The 17,922-nt window shown below is 45.6% G+C and overlaps 1 protein-coding gene across 3 annotated transcripts in view; it reads left to right on the top strand.

Annotated features, from left to right (window-relative positions):
• Window positions 1-17,338, top strand: part of Samhd1 (SAM and HD domain containing deoxynucleoside triphosphate triphosphohydrolase 1) — a 34,707-nt gene extending 17,369 nt beyond the window's left edge. The window contains exons 7-17 of one of the 3 annotated variants that reach the window (XM_039105087.2): window positions 74-229; window positions 1,986-2,086; window positions 3,380-3,506; window positions 5,166-5,257; window positions 6,090-6,205; window positions 7,746-7,882; window positions 8,852-8,944; window positions 10,392-10,496; window positions 12,585-12,722; window positions 12,941-13,081; window positions 15,014-17,338. In XM_039105087.2, the coding sequence (XP_038961015.1) occupies window positions 74-229; window positions 1,986-2,086; window positions 3,380-3,506; window positions 5,166-5,257; window positions 6,090-6,205; window positions 7,746-7,882; window positions 8,852-8,944; window positions 10,392-10,496; window positions 12,585-12,722; window positions 12,941-13,042 (1,167 nt within the window). In that variant the 3' untranslated portion in view covers window positions 13,043-13,081; window positions 15,014-17,338. The remainder of the gene's footprint in view (window positions 1-73; window positions 230-1,985; window positions 2,087-3,379; window positions 3,507-5,165; window positions 5,258-6,089; window positions 6,206-7,745; window positions 7,883-8,851; window positions 8,945-10,391; window positions 10,497-12,584; window positions 12,723-12,940; window positions 13,082-15,013) is intronic. The other 2 variants (XM_039105088.2, NM_001191743.1) reach the window with 2 other exon arrangements.
• The last annotated feature ends 584 nt before the right edge of the window (window positions 17,339-17,922 follow it).

The following is a 17,922-nucleotide window of genomic DNA, read 5'->3' as shown; positions in this document are numbered from 1 at the left end:
AGAGCAATCTGTTTAGTTAGAGCCCCTGATGTTGAGAATCCGTAATAAGCCATGTTATATTGACTTTTCCCAGCATGAACAGGGCTCAGTTGAGATGTTTGAGCATCTGGTTAACTCCAATGAACTCAAACTTGTCATGAAGAACTATGGTCTCGTCCCTGAAGAAGACATTACCTTTATCAAGGAACAAATTATGGGACCACCTGTATCACCAGTCAAAGACTGCTTGGTAAGTTTTTAATTCGTGTTAATTAGAGTGAACTGTACTTCCTGTCTGATCTGGTCCTGTTGTAGGAGTGCTAAATGTTAAAATGTAAGTTACATGCATTTGCCTTCTAATATATACGAGTGATGTCTTTTCCCCTGATCTTGAGTTCGTTAGACATTATTTCCCCCAAACGATAGTTAGCGTCTGCAGCCTCAGTACTTGGGATGCAGAAGCAAGAGGATCAAAATGTGGACGTATACATCTTGGGCTGGAGCGATGGCTCAGTGGTAAGAGAGCTATGTAAGCATGAGTATCTGAGTTCAGATCCCCATCACCCATGTCAAAAGCCATACTTGGTCACAGATACCTTTAGTTCCACCACTCAAGGGGCAGAGGCCAGCCTGGTCTACATAGACAGTTCCAGGACAGCCAGCCCTTTGTAGGGGGAGCCTGTCTCAAGTAAACAAAACAACAGAAATTTAATTAAAAATAAAAAGCATGGCTGGACACAGGCTTGTACCCGAGCACTGTGACCTCTGGTACATCTGGTATGTGTGCACACGTCTGTACTGGTGCATCTTGTATGTGTGCACACGTGTGTACTGGTGCATCTTGTATGTGTGCACATGTGGGTACTGTTTTGAAAGATGCTGTGCTGGCACATGGTTATTGTGGTCTGTCAATAGAGAGGTGGAAGAGGAGGAAGAGAGGTGAAGGTGAAGTTCTTCCTCGCCTGGAAAATGAACTCAGGGCGAGTCTGTCCAAAACAAAAAGAAAGCTGAGTTTGAGGCCAGCCTGGTCTATAGAGCGAGCTCCAGGATAGCCTGGGCTACTGGGTAAAAACAACAACAAAATCGGAGAGGAGGAGCTAAGAGAAACATTTTTATATACATATATAAATACATACACATGTATGCACACAGAGGGAGGGATTGTTTTTGTTTCCCAGGGCAGGGGTGGGGAGGAGTCTTGCTCTGTAGCCCCTGCTGACTTTGAAGTCATAATCCTCCTGCCTCAGTCTCCTGGGTGCTGAGATTACAGATATGTGTCACCACACCTAGTGAAAGACATTATTATTTTAATATATAAATTCGAGGTTTGCCATTTAAGGAACTTTTTTTTACTAGTTCATAATTAAATAAAAATATTGTTGGTTTGGGGAAATTTATTAGTAGTACCCTTTCGGCAGCACTGGAAGGCTCAGTATTTCATTTATATAAAAATTTAAGTTACACTTTTACTTATCTGTTTGTGTGTGTGCTACATGTAGAAGTCACAGGACAGTTTTCTGAAGTCTGTTCTCTCCTTCCGCCTTGTGGGTTCTGGGGATTAGAACTAGGTAGTCAGGTTGGTAGCAAGAGCCCTTACTTTGATTTTTTTTTTTTTTTTTTTTTAAATCGGAGCTGAGGACGGAACCCAGGGCTAGGCAAGCGCTCTACCACTGAGCTAAATCCCCAACCCAAGAGCCCTTACTTTGCTAAGCCATCCCACCAACCCTTTATAGACTTCTGATTTACTTGTTTATTTTTGTGCCTGACATTTGACCCTCACTGGTGCACGCCAGAGCTGCATCTCCCGCTGTGAGACTTGGTGTTACCAGCAGAGCATAGCGTGCACTTCACCATTTCTTTTCCTCACTACTTCGTTAGAAGCGAGAAGGAGAAAGATCGTCTTCTTCAAACTTCAGTGTCTCGTTTACAATCTGCAGATCGCTACGGTTGCTTATAAATAGATCCGTGTCTACCTAAATCCTCCATGAGATTCTCTTGTTTTCCAGTGGCCGTATAAGGGGCGCCCCGCCAAGAAGAGCTTCCTGTACGAGATAGTGGCTAACAAAAGAAATGGCATTGATGTGGACAAATGGGACTATTTTGCCAGGTACGCACTGAGCCAGAAACAGGGCTAAAAACCTTTGTGTAAATGTAGAGGTAGGGCTCACCCGGCTTAACCGGAAGTTGGGCTCTGTGATCCTGTCCGCTTCCTGCGCCGCCATCACTCCTTCTTCTGGGTGTCAGGTTAGCTCTCAAGCTGGGTCAAGGTAGAAGATGGTCTCATTTTGAACTGGGAAAAATTCCCTTTTTCTCAGTCTGCTTTCTTCTTCACGATCAAGACTTTGTTCTTAAACTTACTGAAGGATTTTAGTAATAAGCGAGAACAACATGAAGGCCTTCCGGGAGCTTGTGCCTCATGTTGCTATGGCCGTCAGTACATGATCTTTTGTTGGTTGACATAGGTGTCACTATATGTCTTGGCTGGCCTTGAACTCACTACACAGACCAGGTTGTCCTTAGACTCATAGAAATCTGCCTACCTCTGCCTCCCAAGTGCTGGGATTAAAGGCATGAGCCACAACACTCTGGCTCCCGTGGCCAATCTTCTTGTTTGTTTATTCTACACTCATTATTTTATTCTGATTTTAAGACAGGGTCTCACTGTGCAGACCAGTCTGGCCCTCAGTGCGCATAGAGATCTGCCTGCCTTTGCCGCCTGAGTGATCTCCCATTAACTTGAAGTAAATCTCAGGCTACAGAGCATCTCGTGGCAAAACGTGTCCGTGTGGATCTGTAAATAAAGTGTCCCTGTTAAATCTAAAAGCACTCTGCAATTGTTTGAAGGGTTTTTTTGTTGTTGTTGTTTTTTGGTTTTTGGTTTTTTTGAGGCAGGGTTTCACTTTGTAGTCCTTGCTGTCCTGGATCTCACTGTGTAAATCAGACCAGTCTCAAACTCAGAGATCTTCCTGCCTCTGCCTCCGGAGTGCTGGGAGTAAAGGTGTGCTCCATCACTCCTGACTAAGATATTACTTAACATAGGGTTAGGATTTAAAGTTCCCTCGCTGTTTCATAACTGCCTTGTTACTATTGGTTTACAATCCATAACCCAGCGTCCACACACTGTCTCTTGGTGATGGCTTTCTAGTCTTTTATTCTGTAGCCAATCCCCTAACATCTTCCAGAAAATTTCCCCACTGACTTTTGGCTCAGTTATCACCCTGTGCCCCTCAGCATATTCTTCAGTCTCCGACCAGCGTTCTGTCAGCTGGTACATCTGAAACTTGGTTCAGAGTTAAAACAAGAAAGGAAGAAAGAAAAGAAAGGAAATGAAATGTAGTATCTGTGTTTAAGGCAGCTTCCTTGCTGAAATGTTTCTTATCTCTGCTTTGGAACTTTCTAGAGACTGTCACCATCTTGGAATCCAAAATAATTTTGATTACAAGCGCTTCATTAAGTTTGCCCGTATCTGTGAAGTGGACGACGAGACCCGGGCACATAAGGTGAAGCACATTTGTACCAGAGAAAAGGTGAGCTCCATAAGAATACAGTTCTCCATCTGGAATCTGGAGATAATCATCCAGAAATCTGGAAGAATCCAGAAGCCATCTTTCCTTTCTTTCAATTCCTTCCTCTTCTCTTTCCCCTTTATTTCTTGTGAGTGACTTTTTAGATCATGTGCATGTGTGTGGTCTGTGTGTGTGCCTGCTCTGCACACTCGTGTGAGGGAGTGCACACAGAGGCTGCGCTCCTGCAGCACTCTCTGCCTTACCCCTCACTTCCGGTTCTCCCCCTACACCTCATGGGTGTTTACTAGTCATCCTCCTGCTTCTGTCTCCCTCCTCACTGGGGCTGCAGATCCACAGGAGACCACACCCAGCTTATTACATAGACGCTGGGATCAGAACCCAGGTCCCCATGGTTGTGCAGCAAGGACTAGTGACATCTCGTTAGTCCCACAAACTCTTTAAAACAGAAGACTTATTATCACTTGTAATTATGTGTCTGTGCATGAGCACGTGTTCCCCTAGAGGCCTGAAGAGGGCATCACGTGCCCTGGAGCTGAGGCGCAGGCAGCCTGCCTTGCCTATCATGGAGTAGCAGATTCCACTTGCTAAGCCATCTCTGTGGCCCATCTTAATGCTTAGCCTCTAAGTGTCTTAACACTTTTTTCTTCTATTTCTTTTTTTTTTAAAGCTCTGTCATTTTTAAAATTTACTTATTTATGTATGTGAGTACACTGTAGCTGTCTTCAGACACTAGAAGAGGGCATCAGATCCCATTCCAGATGGTTGTGAGCCACCATGTGGTTGCTGGGAATTGAACTCAGGACCTCTGGAAGAGCAGTCAGTGCTCTTAACCCCTGAGCCATCTCTGCAGCCACCACCCCCCATTACATTGTTAAGCAATAACAATAATAATAAAATTAAATCCAGCGTTTATTGAGTCTTATGCTGGGTGGGCTTCGAGTGTTCCTGAGAGGCCAACTGGATCCTCATGACCCTATGTGTATGCTATCACTTCGTTGGTTTCAGTCTGCATTCTGTTGCCATAACGAAATACCCGAGCCTGTGCAATTTATAAAGAAAAGGGTTTATCTACCTCATACTGCCAGAGGACGTTTAAGAGCATGGTAGTAGCATTTGCTCTGCTTCTGTGCTGTTCCTTGCACGGTAAAAGCCAGAAGTGCACACAAGAACGCTGCCAAGGAGCGGAAGGGGCAGTGTCAGGCTGGCCTCATAACAGCCTCCTCCCACAAACCAACCTAGTCATCTCACGGGATCATGAGATCGGAGCTGTGATAGTGTTATCGCCTCTTAAGGGCCTCCCACTCTCTCACCAATGTTACTTTAGGGACTGAATTTGGATGTGGGTTTCGGTGGGACAAACCACACCTTGCTATTTAACAGGAGAGGTCAGTGAGATATGTAGAAGGGTTGAGTTAAATAATATACAAAACTGGAATTTCAACCCTGTTAGGTCCTTACTGGATGATATGGAGCTTAAGAAGTGGTATGGAACTACACTATAGGAAATGTCTTTCTGCATACTGGCCCTTTAATCCCAGCACACAGGAGGCAGAGGCAGGTGGATGTCTGTGAATTCCAGGACAGCCACACAGTGAGATCCTATCCCAAACAAAGGTAGACACAATCTGATCCTGCGATTCCATGTCTGTTTCCTTGCAGGAGGTTGGAAACCTGTACGACATGTTCCACACACGCAACTGCTTACACCGCAGAGCTTATCAGCACAAAATCGGCAACCTCATCGATATAATGTAAGATCATCAGCGTTACCTCACTCTAAAAGTTTACACGGTGCTTTGCCACATTAGCATTCCCAGTGCAAGCTGTATAACATTAAAGAAGCCTAGCAGAAGCCAGGCATGGTGGTACACACCTTTGATCCCAGCATCTGGAGGCAGAGGTAGGCAGATCTGTGTGAGATCAAGACCAACCTGGTCTACAAAGTACGTTCCAGCATAGCCAGGCTATGTAGAAAAATTCTGTCAAAAAAAGGAAAAAAAAAAAGTAAAGTGAATATGATAGCAGATGTCTGCGATGCCAGCACTCAGACAGACAGACAGGCAGGCAGGCAGATTTCAAGGTCATTTCAGGTATGTAGCAACCTTAAAGTTAGTCTGAGACCTTGTCTCAAGGGAAGAAAAGAGTTTAGGTAATTTTGTTTTCAGTTCAGAGTCAGAGCTTTTAGTTCGAAGCTTAATACACTTCTTCTGACCTTGTTTAAAGGAAAATCATGTTGTTTCTGCACCTATAAAATTGGGGCTGAGTATACTTATTATTGGAAAAACCAAATGAGATAAAGGCTCCTGAAGCTCTGCTGTCCTGCCTGGAACACAGTATGCATGCAACTCAAGGCCCTTAAACCCCTGCTGTAGAGCCTAGAACACAGTAGGCTTGCAAGTTAAGACCTCTGAATTCCTGCTATAGTGCCTGGAACACACTAGGGATGCAACTCACAGTCATAAACAGTTGTCTTTCAAACGTAGATAGCGCCTTATTTGTTTTCTTAAACTAGAAGAATCCTTTTGAGCAAGATGTAAAGTAAATCTTCAAAATGTCCTCTGTGTTTTTAAACAATGGTTTTAGGATTACCGAAGCTTTCCTCAAAGCAGACCCCCACGTGGAGATTACCGGGACCGAAGGGAAGAAGTTTCGAATTTCCACAGCCATTCATGACATGGAAGCCTTCAGTAAGCTGACAGGTAAGAACCAAGACACATGCAGCCTGTTGGCTATGATGTTAACTGCCCTTTGGGGCAGAGAAGAGGAAGTGTACACACACACACACACACACACACACGTGAAATTACAAAACATATATCTTAAAGTAGGTGTTACAGTTCCTCTTGTATACTTGCCACATATACAATATTATTGTTATTTAGTACATCTAGATTAATACTAAAAAAAAATAAACTAAAGCAAACCCCACCCCTACAAAAAAAAACCCAACCAAACAAAAACCTTGTCAGAACTGAGCACTAAGTCAAAGGCTGACACCTTAGGGTATCAGACAGTCTGAAATCCAGCAGGTTGTTGATTAAGGGCTGATGGTGGATAGGAATGATGGATGAGGCCCTGGGTCCAATCTCCAGCACCCTCCCCCCCCTGCCCAAAAAAAGGTTTATAGTGGAGAAATCTGAGGATTATTACCTTAATCATCTGATCAGATTCAACAGCACCTCATGGTAGCAGTGCATGGCTCCCTGATCTGTTCTGATCTGATCTGTTCCAGAATATGTGAACAATTGTTCTAAAGAAGATTTTAAGACTAAAAGTGTGTGGCCATTAATTTATCTACATACTTGCTTGATTTCACTGTTACTAATAGTGAAAAACTGGAGTTACATTATTAAGACAAGTTAACAATTTTTTTTAAAAAATATCACCGCTACATTTCCTGGTCCATTTATTTATGTTTAGAAAAGTGCTCTTGTTCTTGAGTGATACATACTGCAACGTTCAAATATTTAATAAAAAAAATTGTGTGCACACAGCTAGATGCAGTGGTTTACTCCATAAACCCACTATGAGTAGTGGGCATTACCACAAGTTGGAAACCAACCTGAGCTCCATTGTGAGCTCAAGCTCCCCTAAGAATGAGACCTTCTCTAAAATTGGAAACACAAACCAAGAAAATTGTATGCATATAAAGTGTTTGTGTGGAAAAATGGTGATAATGAATTCGGTTGAAGGCTATTTTAATTAGAAGTCTTTTAAAGAAAATTGAAAGAACAGAGTTTTTTTCCCTTCTATTATGATCATAGAATAAAACATTTTAAAACTTAAAAAGGAAAATTAAAATTAAGTCACTTTACAAACTTGCATGTTCCAGTCACTCTAGCTCCAACTGTTATCAGCACAGACTTTTTTTCCACACATCTCCTTCTGCAAAAGGAGATGGCTATTTTAAGTAGATCCTAGACATAATGTTGTTTGTAAATGTTTAAGGCCACCTGAAACTAAGTAGCAAGACCGCGTCTCATTTACAGAAATGCATGGGCAGCTGTAATAAGTTAGGCTCTGTGCACTGCCCGCTCCAACTCCAGCCCTTGGTTCCACTACACTCTTAGTTCCTCTTCCCCACTTCTGCACTTGCCTTTCTCCCCTCCTCTTACTGCCACCTTCTTAGCATAACAGTCATAATGTTCCTGCCTTGTTAAGACCATTTCAGGACCCCAGTGGGTTATCTTTACATCCTACCATCATTTTAATGTGAATGAAATTCCACCCCATTGACAGATAACATCTTTCTGGAGATTTTATACTCCACGGATCCACAGTTGTCTGAGGCCCGGAATATTTTAAGGAACATTGAATGCCGTAATCTGTACAAGTATTTGGGTGAGACCCAGCCGAAGCGTGAGAAGATTAAAAAGGTAAGTTGAGTCACCAGCTATCCTGCTGTTAGTGGAGGGTTGATCGAGTCTCTGTCCTCAAGAACGAGCCATTAATTAATCTATCACAGTAACCTGTTTATTCTCATTTAATCTTCTCGCTAGTCCCAGGACCCTTTACCAGATGAGAAACTGAGGCTAAACAGTAGTAAAATAGCTCCTGAAAGCAGTCAGGTAGGACCCAAAGGGAGTCTAGGCAGCTGTAAATATGTGCTCTCGGATTTGATAAGGGCCTCAAACTTTAGATAGATCACTAGAAAATTAATATCTAAGGTAGAAATCCCTCAAAACAAGACCCATGTAAACTTCACCAAGGCTCGGAGAAGTCATTTTTGTCTATCATTTGACCCTTAAAGAATGCCGGTTAGAGGCACTAGGCACTGTGCAGTAAAAAGTTGACCTTTAACTTTTGACTCTCCCAAAACTTAACTACTAAAAGTCTGTCATTGCTCAGGAACCAGTCAGCTCCTGAGATTTTGTCATTTGTATCCTATGGGGCCAGAAATACTGAAGGACTGGGAAAGAGGCGCTTGCTACACTGTAACAGGTTACTGGAGAAATGCTGGCATAAGGTCACAGGGGCCGCTTGCAACACTAGTCACTACAAAAGCGGCAGGAGGGAGCTATAAATACATAAATGCCACATTCTCTCCAAACCCTGTTGGTTGCTTTTGTTTGTTTATTTCTTAATGAAAAGTGCGCTGTTCGTTTCAAGCTAGCATGTACTGGAACCATCTTGTCTGGGTGTCTCTGTTTTCTTTTTTTTTTTTTTTTTTTCAGGGCTGGGGATCGAACCCAGGACCTTGCGCTTCCTAGGCAAGCGCTCTACCACTGAGCCAAATCCCCAACCCCTATCTCTGTTTTCTTTGCTCAAGAAGAGAAGTGACGTAACTGTGGTACAAGTGCTTAATGACAAACTGGATCCTAACTGGGGAGTCTTCTCTCTTCTAGGCAGAGTATGACAAGCTTGCCCAAGAAGTTGCTAATGCCAAACCTGAAATTGCCCCGGATGTTGAACTAAAGGCTGAAGATTTCATCGTTGATGTAAGTTGTGGACCCAAGAATAGATTGAGTGACAATTGGTGTTTTTAAAAAAATGCCTTCCCTTCAGGGAAGGGGGTGGGCAGAGCACTTGGAAGGCAGAGGTAGGTGGATCTCTATGAGTTCAAGGCCAGCCTAGTCAAAGTATGTGGCAGATGACCACATGCTTGGCCGTGCAGCTCTGGAGCCCATTCTCCATTCATGCCCCCTGCAGAACACTGCCCTGCCTGTCTGCCCCTCCTCCTACCGGCTTTCCCATTAGGGTCAGCAGTCTTCCACCTGAAAAGAAGGCCACGCTACACTCATCTTGCTGCCTTTTCTCTCCTTCAGGGGCAAACTCAGGAAAAACCTTCTAGATTCTTAGGTTTTTCTCCAGGTCTAGGTTAAGTACCCCTTATCTAAAATCTGAAATCTGAAATTGAAAATGTTCTAGAATCTGGGACTGGGTCTAGGCCCTGAGTTCAATTCCCAGTGCATGCTCTCATACGTGTATTACACACATATTCTCTCTCTCTCTCTCTCCCTCTCCCTCTCCCTCTCCCTCTCCCTCTCCCTCTCCCTCTCCCTCTCCCTCTCTCTCCTCTCTCTGAAAGCAGACTTCTCTCCAAGACTGTCAGTGATTTCAGTGTGAGAAAGCCATCAGACAGTCTCAGTGTTATGCTTCAGAGCACCTTTTACTGCCTGGAAATCCTTTCCTTCCTTCCCGGTTCATTCCTGCTCACTTATAAGGTCACCATCCCAGGCAAGCACGCCTGCCACGTATTTCCACTAGCCATGTTAGCACAAGGACCTGAGTTCTATCTTCAGAGTCCACTTCAAAACAAAAAAGGTTGACATACACACACACACACACACACACACACACACACACACACACACATACATGCAGACACACAGACACATACATACATACACACACACACTCATAGACAGATACACACAGAGACAAACACATACATGCAGACACACACTCACAGACACACACATACAAACTCACAGACACTCACAGACACACAGCATGGCAATACACACTTGTCAGACCAGAACTAGGGGCACAAAGACATGAGGACTCCTGGGGCTCACTGGGCCTCCAGCCTAAGTGACTTAATGAGTGCCAGCCAGTGAGAGAGCCTGTCTCAGAAAAGTGAAGTGTGTGACGTCTGAGGAATGCCAGCCAAAGTTGCCCCCTGGCCTCCTTGCACATGCCCATTCGTACACAGAGGTCTTAACTGTCTATCGGTGTCTGTACACAGTAGACAATGCCTTTGTACTCTACTTAGTTGAATACTCACAGATGCTCCCCGCTCCACCCAAGTTCCTAAACCATATCTCCCAAGGTGGGCCTGTGCCAGAGTTATTTTCATTCCCATGTGTGACACTTGCAGTATCCCAGAGGGCTCGGTTCATTCCTCGTTATGTGATTGCTTACCTGTTCATTGTTTTAATTAAGGTTATCAATATGGATTACGGGATGGAAGACAAGAACCCAATTGATAATGTTCACTTCTATTGTAAGAGTGACAGCAGGCAAGCGGTCACGATCACTAAAGACCAGGTAACGGCCTTGTGAGAGAAGTCTCTCTAGGGGTATATGTTTGGCAAGTCTTAAAGTCAGTTTATGTTCGTCAACGTTAATCAGGTTGTAAAGTCGGTGTGTACTGTTAAAAAACCAGAAAGGGCATGGCCCACTGAATCAGCTAAGCAGGGCTCACATGGGCTCACCAACCTGCCTGGGTCTGCACCAGGTCCTCAGCATCTCCGCTGTGCTGTGGCTGTTAGCTTGGTGTCTCTCTGGGACTCCTAACTGTGGGGGCAGTATGACTCTGACTGCCACCTGCTCTTGGCCCTGTTTTCCTCCTGTTGGGTTACCCTGTCCAGCTTTTGTGTGAGGGCTTCTGCCTTGTCTGAGTGTGTTTTGTTTTGTCATGTTTGGTTGTTGTCTCTTGGAGGCCTGCTCTTTTCTGAAGGGAGATGGAGGACGGGGAGTGGTTCCGGGGAGAGGGAGGTGGGGGCGGGGAGCTGAGAGGAGTGGAGGGAGGGAGAACTGGTCATCATGCATTGTGTGACAGAAAAATCTATTTCTACTTTAAAAAAAAAAAGGCATGGCTAGAGAAATGGCTCAGTGATTGATTATCAGTATGTATAGCTCTTGAAGAGGACACTGGTTTGTATTTGGTGTGCCTACGTACAGACAGGTAAAACACACACATATGAACTAAAACTACTAATTTTTTTTTAAGTAAAACATGAGCCAGCTATGATAATACACACTTGTAATCCCCACATTTGGGGAGCTAAAGATCAGGAATTAAAGACCAGCCTGGGTACATAAGACTCTATCTCAAAATAAAACAAAGCAACAATTTTAAATATCCATATCTGGTTGGGCATGGTATAGCACACACCTTTAATTTTAGGACTCCAGAGGCAGAGGCAGGTGTAGCTACGTGAGTCTCGGGCAGCCTGGTCTATAGAGTGAGTTCCAGGCCACCCAGGGTTGCAGTAGGCAAGACCTAACTAGAAAATCTAATTAGGGGGTTGGGGATTTAGCTCAGTGGTGAGCCCTAGCAAGCGCAAGGCCCTGGGTTCGGTCCCCAGCTCTGAAAAAAAAAAAAAAAGAAAATCTAATTAGGCCGTGGTGGCACATGCCTTTAAACCTAGCACTTGGGAGGCATAGGCGTATGGATCTTTGAGTTCGAGGCCAGCTATAAAATCTATATTTAAAGAAATCTTAATACCAGGAGCCTAAACTGTAGGATTACAGGTTCAAAGTCTGCCCGTTCTATGAAGTGAGTTCAGGACCAGCCTGGGCAACCTAATGAGACCTCTCAAAACAGGAAGGAGGGTTGGGTGAAGAGAGCTAGGAACAGAGCCCAGTTGTGAAAAATATTCACCTAGCATACATTGAGGCCTTAGGTTCAATTCCCGATCCACAAAAGTAATAATAATGATATTTTTTTAATTTTTAAATAAGATATATTTTACTAGATATACCTAGGACATGGGGTCCTGAGTTTAAGATAAGCCCGGGCTATAATCATGAGGCTTTAAGAAGAGGCATAACAACAGCCAATTTCCAGTGCTTCCTGATGGCTGAATATCATTTATGGTGCAGTGTTTGGTATGAAGCCTGTTACAAAATCTAGTGGATCACAGCTGAAGTTATACGAGTTAAATATGCTTACCTATAGATCTTATCTGAGAGTCTGTGGTATGTATCCTGTAAATCTTTCAGTCTTTTAGTAATTAACATAGAATTCTGAGGCGTTTTGCAGTAAGTGTTTTTCTCCTTTGGATCATAATTGAGATAAAGTAGGAGAGCACTGAGATTTTTTTTTTTAATAAAATTCATTTATTTATTATATATAAGTACACTGTAGCTGTCTTCAGATACACCAGAAGAGGGCATCAGATCTCTTTATAGATGGTTGTGAGCCACCATGTGGTTGCTGGGATTTGAACTCAGGACTTCTGGAAGAGCAGTCAGTGCTCTTAACCGCTGAGCCACGCCTCCAGCCCAAGCACTGGGCTTTTAACTCAGCATTAAAAATGGTTCCTCAGACCCTGGGAGGCAGCTCGTTAGTTCTTGGCAGAGTGAACTGAAAGCTACAACAAAATCTTTTCTTTTTGTAAAAAAAAAAAGGTGTCCCAACTGCTGCCACAGAAATTCGCAGAGCAGCTCATCCGCGTGTACTATAAGAAGAAGGACAAGAAGAGCTTGGACGCCGCCGGGAAGCACTTCATTCAGTGGTGTGCGCTCAGGGACTTCACCAAGCCACAGGTGGGCCCTCCTCATCCTCCTACAAATAAGAGATCTGGGCACTGGGGTGATTCAGGCCCGTGTTGTTCAGGCTGCTCTCCGATTGCTGTGGTGCTGAGGTTGGCTTTGCGTTCCTCACGGCCCTGCTTTCCCTGCTTCACTCCCTGCTTGGGACTGTGGGTAGGCAGCAGCGCAAGCCATCCTCTTCATCCACTGAGAAGTTCTCATTTAAATTGTAGCAATTTGGGGCTCAGCTGGTAACAGCACTGGCTACTCTTCCAGAGGACCCTGGTTCAATTCCCAGCAACCAGCAGCCACATGCGGCTCGCAACCAACTGTAACTCCAGTTCCAGAGGACCTGATGCCCTCTTCTGGCCTCCGTGGGTACCATACACATAAAATAAGAAATAAAAATTCTGGGGCTGGGGATTTAGCTCAGTGGTAGAGCGCTTACCTAGGAAGCGCAAGGCCCTGGGTTCGGTCCCCAGCTCCGAAAAAAAGAACCAAAAAAAAAAAAAAAAAAAAGAAATAAAAATTCTAAAAGAGGTAGAGAAGTGATTGAGGAAGGCACTGCCTTCCACATGTGCCTGCACAGTCGAGATCACCTGCACACACATACACACACGCACACACACAAATATACACATGCACACACATATACACCACACACCGCACATATACACATAGATAGACACAATTCACATCACACTCAACACACACGGCACATATACACACTATGCACATATACATCACACACACCCCACATATATGCCTCATAGACAGAATATACAACACATATACTACACACATACACATATATACCTTAGACACACACAAAACATACACATACCTATTTGATAAGGAAAAGGGAAATAGAGACACAGGTATATGTGGTAAGTGCCTTAGACCTTGGTATATGCCTTCCCAGGCCCTGTGTCAGGACTAAGATAGACACAGTTCCTTAGTGCCTGCGTCTCACTCAGGTGTGCACCACAGACACACCAGTAAAAAGCAATTGTGTGGTATGGTAAGTGCTTTCGGGTGCAAAAGGAGATCTAACCAGACTTGGTTAGATGAGAAAAGCCTGCCTCGGGGAAATCTTACAAGCCAACCCCCAAAAGGAGGAGAGAGATCAGCAGCTGTTTACAGGGCTGGCAGCAGGGGCCACTAGGGACGCACTAAGACAGAAGCAACGTGGGGAGAGCTGAAAAGCTAACAGAGACCGTGAGCCCTTTCAGGAGCAGCAGTGAGTGGTGGATGTTCCCCGCCATCCAGTGTACAAGGGGCAGCCTGATGCCACTGAACTGGAGCAAGTGAAATCTTTCAGCTCGTGTTCCTAACGTGTGCTGGAGCCGAAGTCAGAAGGTGTGATGGAAGTGGGTGCTCTACACATGCTGCCTGCCGCCTTGGGGACGAACAGCAGCTCACAGGGGCTCTGTCCAGTCAGATCCGGTGCGCTCAGCAGAAGACACTTCACATCCGGACCTTACCAAAGTTTTGTTAGAGCTGAGTGAACAAACGGAACTGTGAGACAGTGCCCGGGTGATGTCATTGCCTTCTAGGACAGGCTGAGGGAGCAGGCGGGAGTCCGGGGGCCGTGGCCCCTTCCAGCAGCTGAAACCGTAGCATGGTAACCCCATGTTGGAGGAGACATGGATATACTCGGGCTGCACTGTCCTCTCATCTCCAGGCTGACCCGGGTGCTGTGTTTGTGTGTGGCACTAATGGGTGCCGAGTGCCTGAGACAAATGGGCAAGGGCAGTCCAGCCTTGCCCCGGGAGGCAGGCAGGGTCAGACGGCCTTGCTGCTCATGCTCCTTTCCTCGGGTCATTGTGTGAGTCTGAGGCAGCCTGCCCCTTCCGTGGAAGGGTGCGTGTGGCTGGAACCTGTCACAGTCCCAGTGTTCTGGTTGTCATTCGTCCCCGTCCTCCCTTACCCACTCTGTTCTTCCCCCATTTGTAGACCTGGGCCATTTGTTTTAGAGGAGACTAGGAGAAAGAGAAGCAGGCCTCCAGGGTGGCTTCTGCTCCCCATGAGCCCCATGCAGGGGTGTGAACTCAGGCAGTTCTGCTCAGCAATGTGCCGTGCCTCAGCCATTTCCCCATGAAGACCGCTATCTGCTGGGGACCGTGGTGTGTTCTAGCTTTACCCAGTCACAGAGCACGTACGGTTTTGAATTTCTCAGGAGTAGGTGTAGTTAGAAGCAATCTATGTGCAGGACCAAACTGTGTGTGCCTGAGAGGCCCAAATACAGTGATGGGGACTGGCTTTTCTCCATGCCCTGACTCTCTGTCTCTCTCTCTCTTTAATAGGATGGTGACATTATAGCGCCTCTCATAACGCCTCTGAAATGGAATAAAAAGACTTCATCTTGCATCGAAGAAGTATCCAAAGTAAAAACGTGTCTCAAGTTTTAAGGGAATGTCTACAGTTAGTTCTTTTCAAAATCCTCTTTGCCTCTTCACAATTAAGTTTGGAAACAGAATCAGAGGCCACCTGTGATTTTTACTTAGTATCTTGAATGTACGCTCATGTTGGGGGTTGGGGGGAGGTCGTTTTTTATTCTCAACAAAAAATGGTAATATTAACAAATGTTCCCTATCTGTCCTGTGGTGATTTGAATAAGAATGGCCCCAGAAGCTCATGATTCAATGCTTAGTCACCGGGGAGTGCAACTGTTTGAAAGGATTACAAGGATCAGAACGTGTAGCCTTGTTGGAGGAGGTGTGTCACCGGAGGTGTGCTTTGAGGTTTCAGAAACCCATGCCAGATCCAGTGTGTCTCTGTCTGTGTCTCTGTGTGTGTGTCTTTCTCTGTGTCTCTGTGTGTCTCTCTCTATGTGTCTCTGGCTCTCTCTGTGTGTGTCTCTCTCTGTCTCTCTGTGTCTGTCTCTGTCTCTGTGTCTTTCTCTGTCTCTCTGTGTCTGTGTCTGTCTTTGTCTGTCTGTCTCTGTGTCTCTGTCTCTCTCTGTCTCTCTGTGTCTGTCTCTGTCTTTGTCTTTCTGTCTGTCTCTATGTCTCTGTCTCTGTGTCTCTGTCTGTGTCTGTCTCTGTCTTTGTCTCTCTGTCTGTCTCTCTGTCTCTCTGTGTCTGTGTCTGTCTTTGTCTCTCTGTATGTCTCTGTGTCTCTGTCTTTCTTTGTTTCTCTCTCTCTCTCTCCCTCTCTTTCTCTCTCTCTCTCTCTCTCTGCCTGTTGATCATCTACTACACCAGCACTGTGTTCCCCACCACGATGATTATGATGGACTAACCCTCATCTGTAAGCTATAAGCACACCCCCAGTTAACTGCTTTCTTTTATAAGTGTTGCCTTGGTTGTGGTGTCTCTCGATACAGTAAAACAGTGACTAAGACAGATACTTTAAAAGCATTAGCTTGTGTATTTTTAGGATTAATTGAAACCTTTCTCCTTTAGCTACCTGTTTTCTCAGAATAACTCTCCCATCGATTCTGAGCTCTTGGGACAAATGATTGTCTTTTGTTTTTAATTCAGAAATTGAGACAAGGGAACAAACTAGAATTCAAAATTGAAATTGTGTTGCACTGTGTGGTTAAAGAAATAAACAATCCTAGACCTGCTGAAGAGGTGCCCCGCACCCTGCTCCTCCCCAGCGCCCACTCCCTTCCGTGCTTCGGGAGCATTGGGAGCCGCTCCTTCCTCAGAGGAGCTGACCTCAGCTGCGTCCCTGTCTTTATGGTCCAACTCCCCCTGCCCCCTGCTTTAGGAGGGGCTAGGTTCAGAGGGCATCTCACAGCAGGCTGCTCCCCAGTCTGTTGTGAGTGACTCCAGACAAGACTGCACTCCAGCTCCAAGGGACTCGCCACTTGCCAGCCTAGAGACGGGCCTTCGTCCACCTCTTCTGAGCTGAACTGATCAGCTGCTCAGAGACCACAGACCCCACCTTCTGGCTGCTCTCTCCTGGAACCACCGAGGCTTCAGTGTGTTTATGGGTTTCAGAACATTCTGGACTGCCTTTGCGAGCTTAGTGACTGTGCAGTGAGTCTTGGGTTCCCTGTGTAACTTGCTGGTCCTACTCGTGCGAAGCTGCCATGCTTCTCCCTGCAGCCCCCCTCACCTCCAACTTTGCACAGCTTTACCGGCAACTGAATTGAATTGGAGCCAAGGGTGGTTGCCAGGAACGCTGAAGATTCGGACACTGGGGACAGAGGCAAGAGCGGCAGGTAACATCTTAGTGACGTTCTCCTGGGTGAACAGTCCTGGGCTGCCTTTCTCTGGGTAGCCACGTTCTGTCTTGTCCACTTGTGGGTGAAGCGTATTTGGTGTGTCTGCCCCTATGGGGTCATAAGTGCACAAGGGAGGTGCTAGCTCTTCCCCACTAGCCAAGGTGCCTCTGTAACTCCAGGAGACAGCCAGACTCCCCTCTCCTTCGTGTGCCCAGACTCGAGGTTAAGGATTGCATAGTTTTCTGTGAATGTCGTTTTATTTTTGTCAATCTATATTTTTTTAATCATTGTGGTTTATTCTGGAATTTTGTAGCCCTAATTTTGTACTGTGGGATGCGGGAAACAATTCTGAGCCCTTTCCTGCACCAGGCAGCTGTACTCTATGCCTTTGATGCTGTTTTCCTTGTGAGCACCGGTGTCATTTACAAGACTGCATAAAGAAGCAGAGATTTAACAGCCCAGCCTCGAGAGTTAATACCGTCAGCTTGCTGTAAATAGAGCCACAGGCGGAGTGATGGTGACTTCGGCTGGGTAAGGGGACAGCTGCAGTAAAGCTTCTAAAGAGTGTGTTTCTATCCTGAAACTAGAGGGTAGCTCCGTAAGCACCATGTCCTCAAACCCCGTGTGCCCGGTTCGTAAAGGAACACATTTTCTGCAGGGCCCATGTAGATGCTTCTTGGCGTCAGCACTGTGTGCACGACAGTGGTGTTGACAAAGTCCCAGGTGCTTGGTTGTCCTCACAGAATAAGAGCAGGACATAGTTGGCTCCTTTCCAGCAGGAGGCAGCGTGGGAAGGGTGGTGGGGCCTAAGTTCAAAGGCACTTGTGCCTGAAAACGAGCTCTTTCCTCTCAAGGCCCTCGGGTTCTGTCGACAAACGTTCAACTTCTTCGCCCAAATCTATATATTGTTCAAATGCAGCCCTGTCTCTCTCCTGAGCTCAAGTGACAGATGTGTGAGCACCTGCCCTGATGCTGGCCTTCAACCCCGCCCACCCTTTGGTTTCTAGAAGAGACAAACAGGGCAGGAGCGAATGGCGC

The sequence above is a fragment of the Rattus norvegicus genome, chromosome 3 (assembly GCF_036323735.1).
Source record: "Rattus norvegicus strain BN/NHsdMcwi chromosome 3, GRCr8, whole genome shotgun sequence".
NCBI classification, from domain to species: domain Eukaryota; kingdom Metazoa; phylum Chordata; class Mammalia; order Rodentia; family Muridae; genus Rattus; species Rattus norvegicus.
This window is presented reverse-complemented; position numbering and strand designations above follow the sequence as displayed.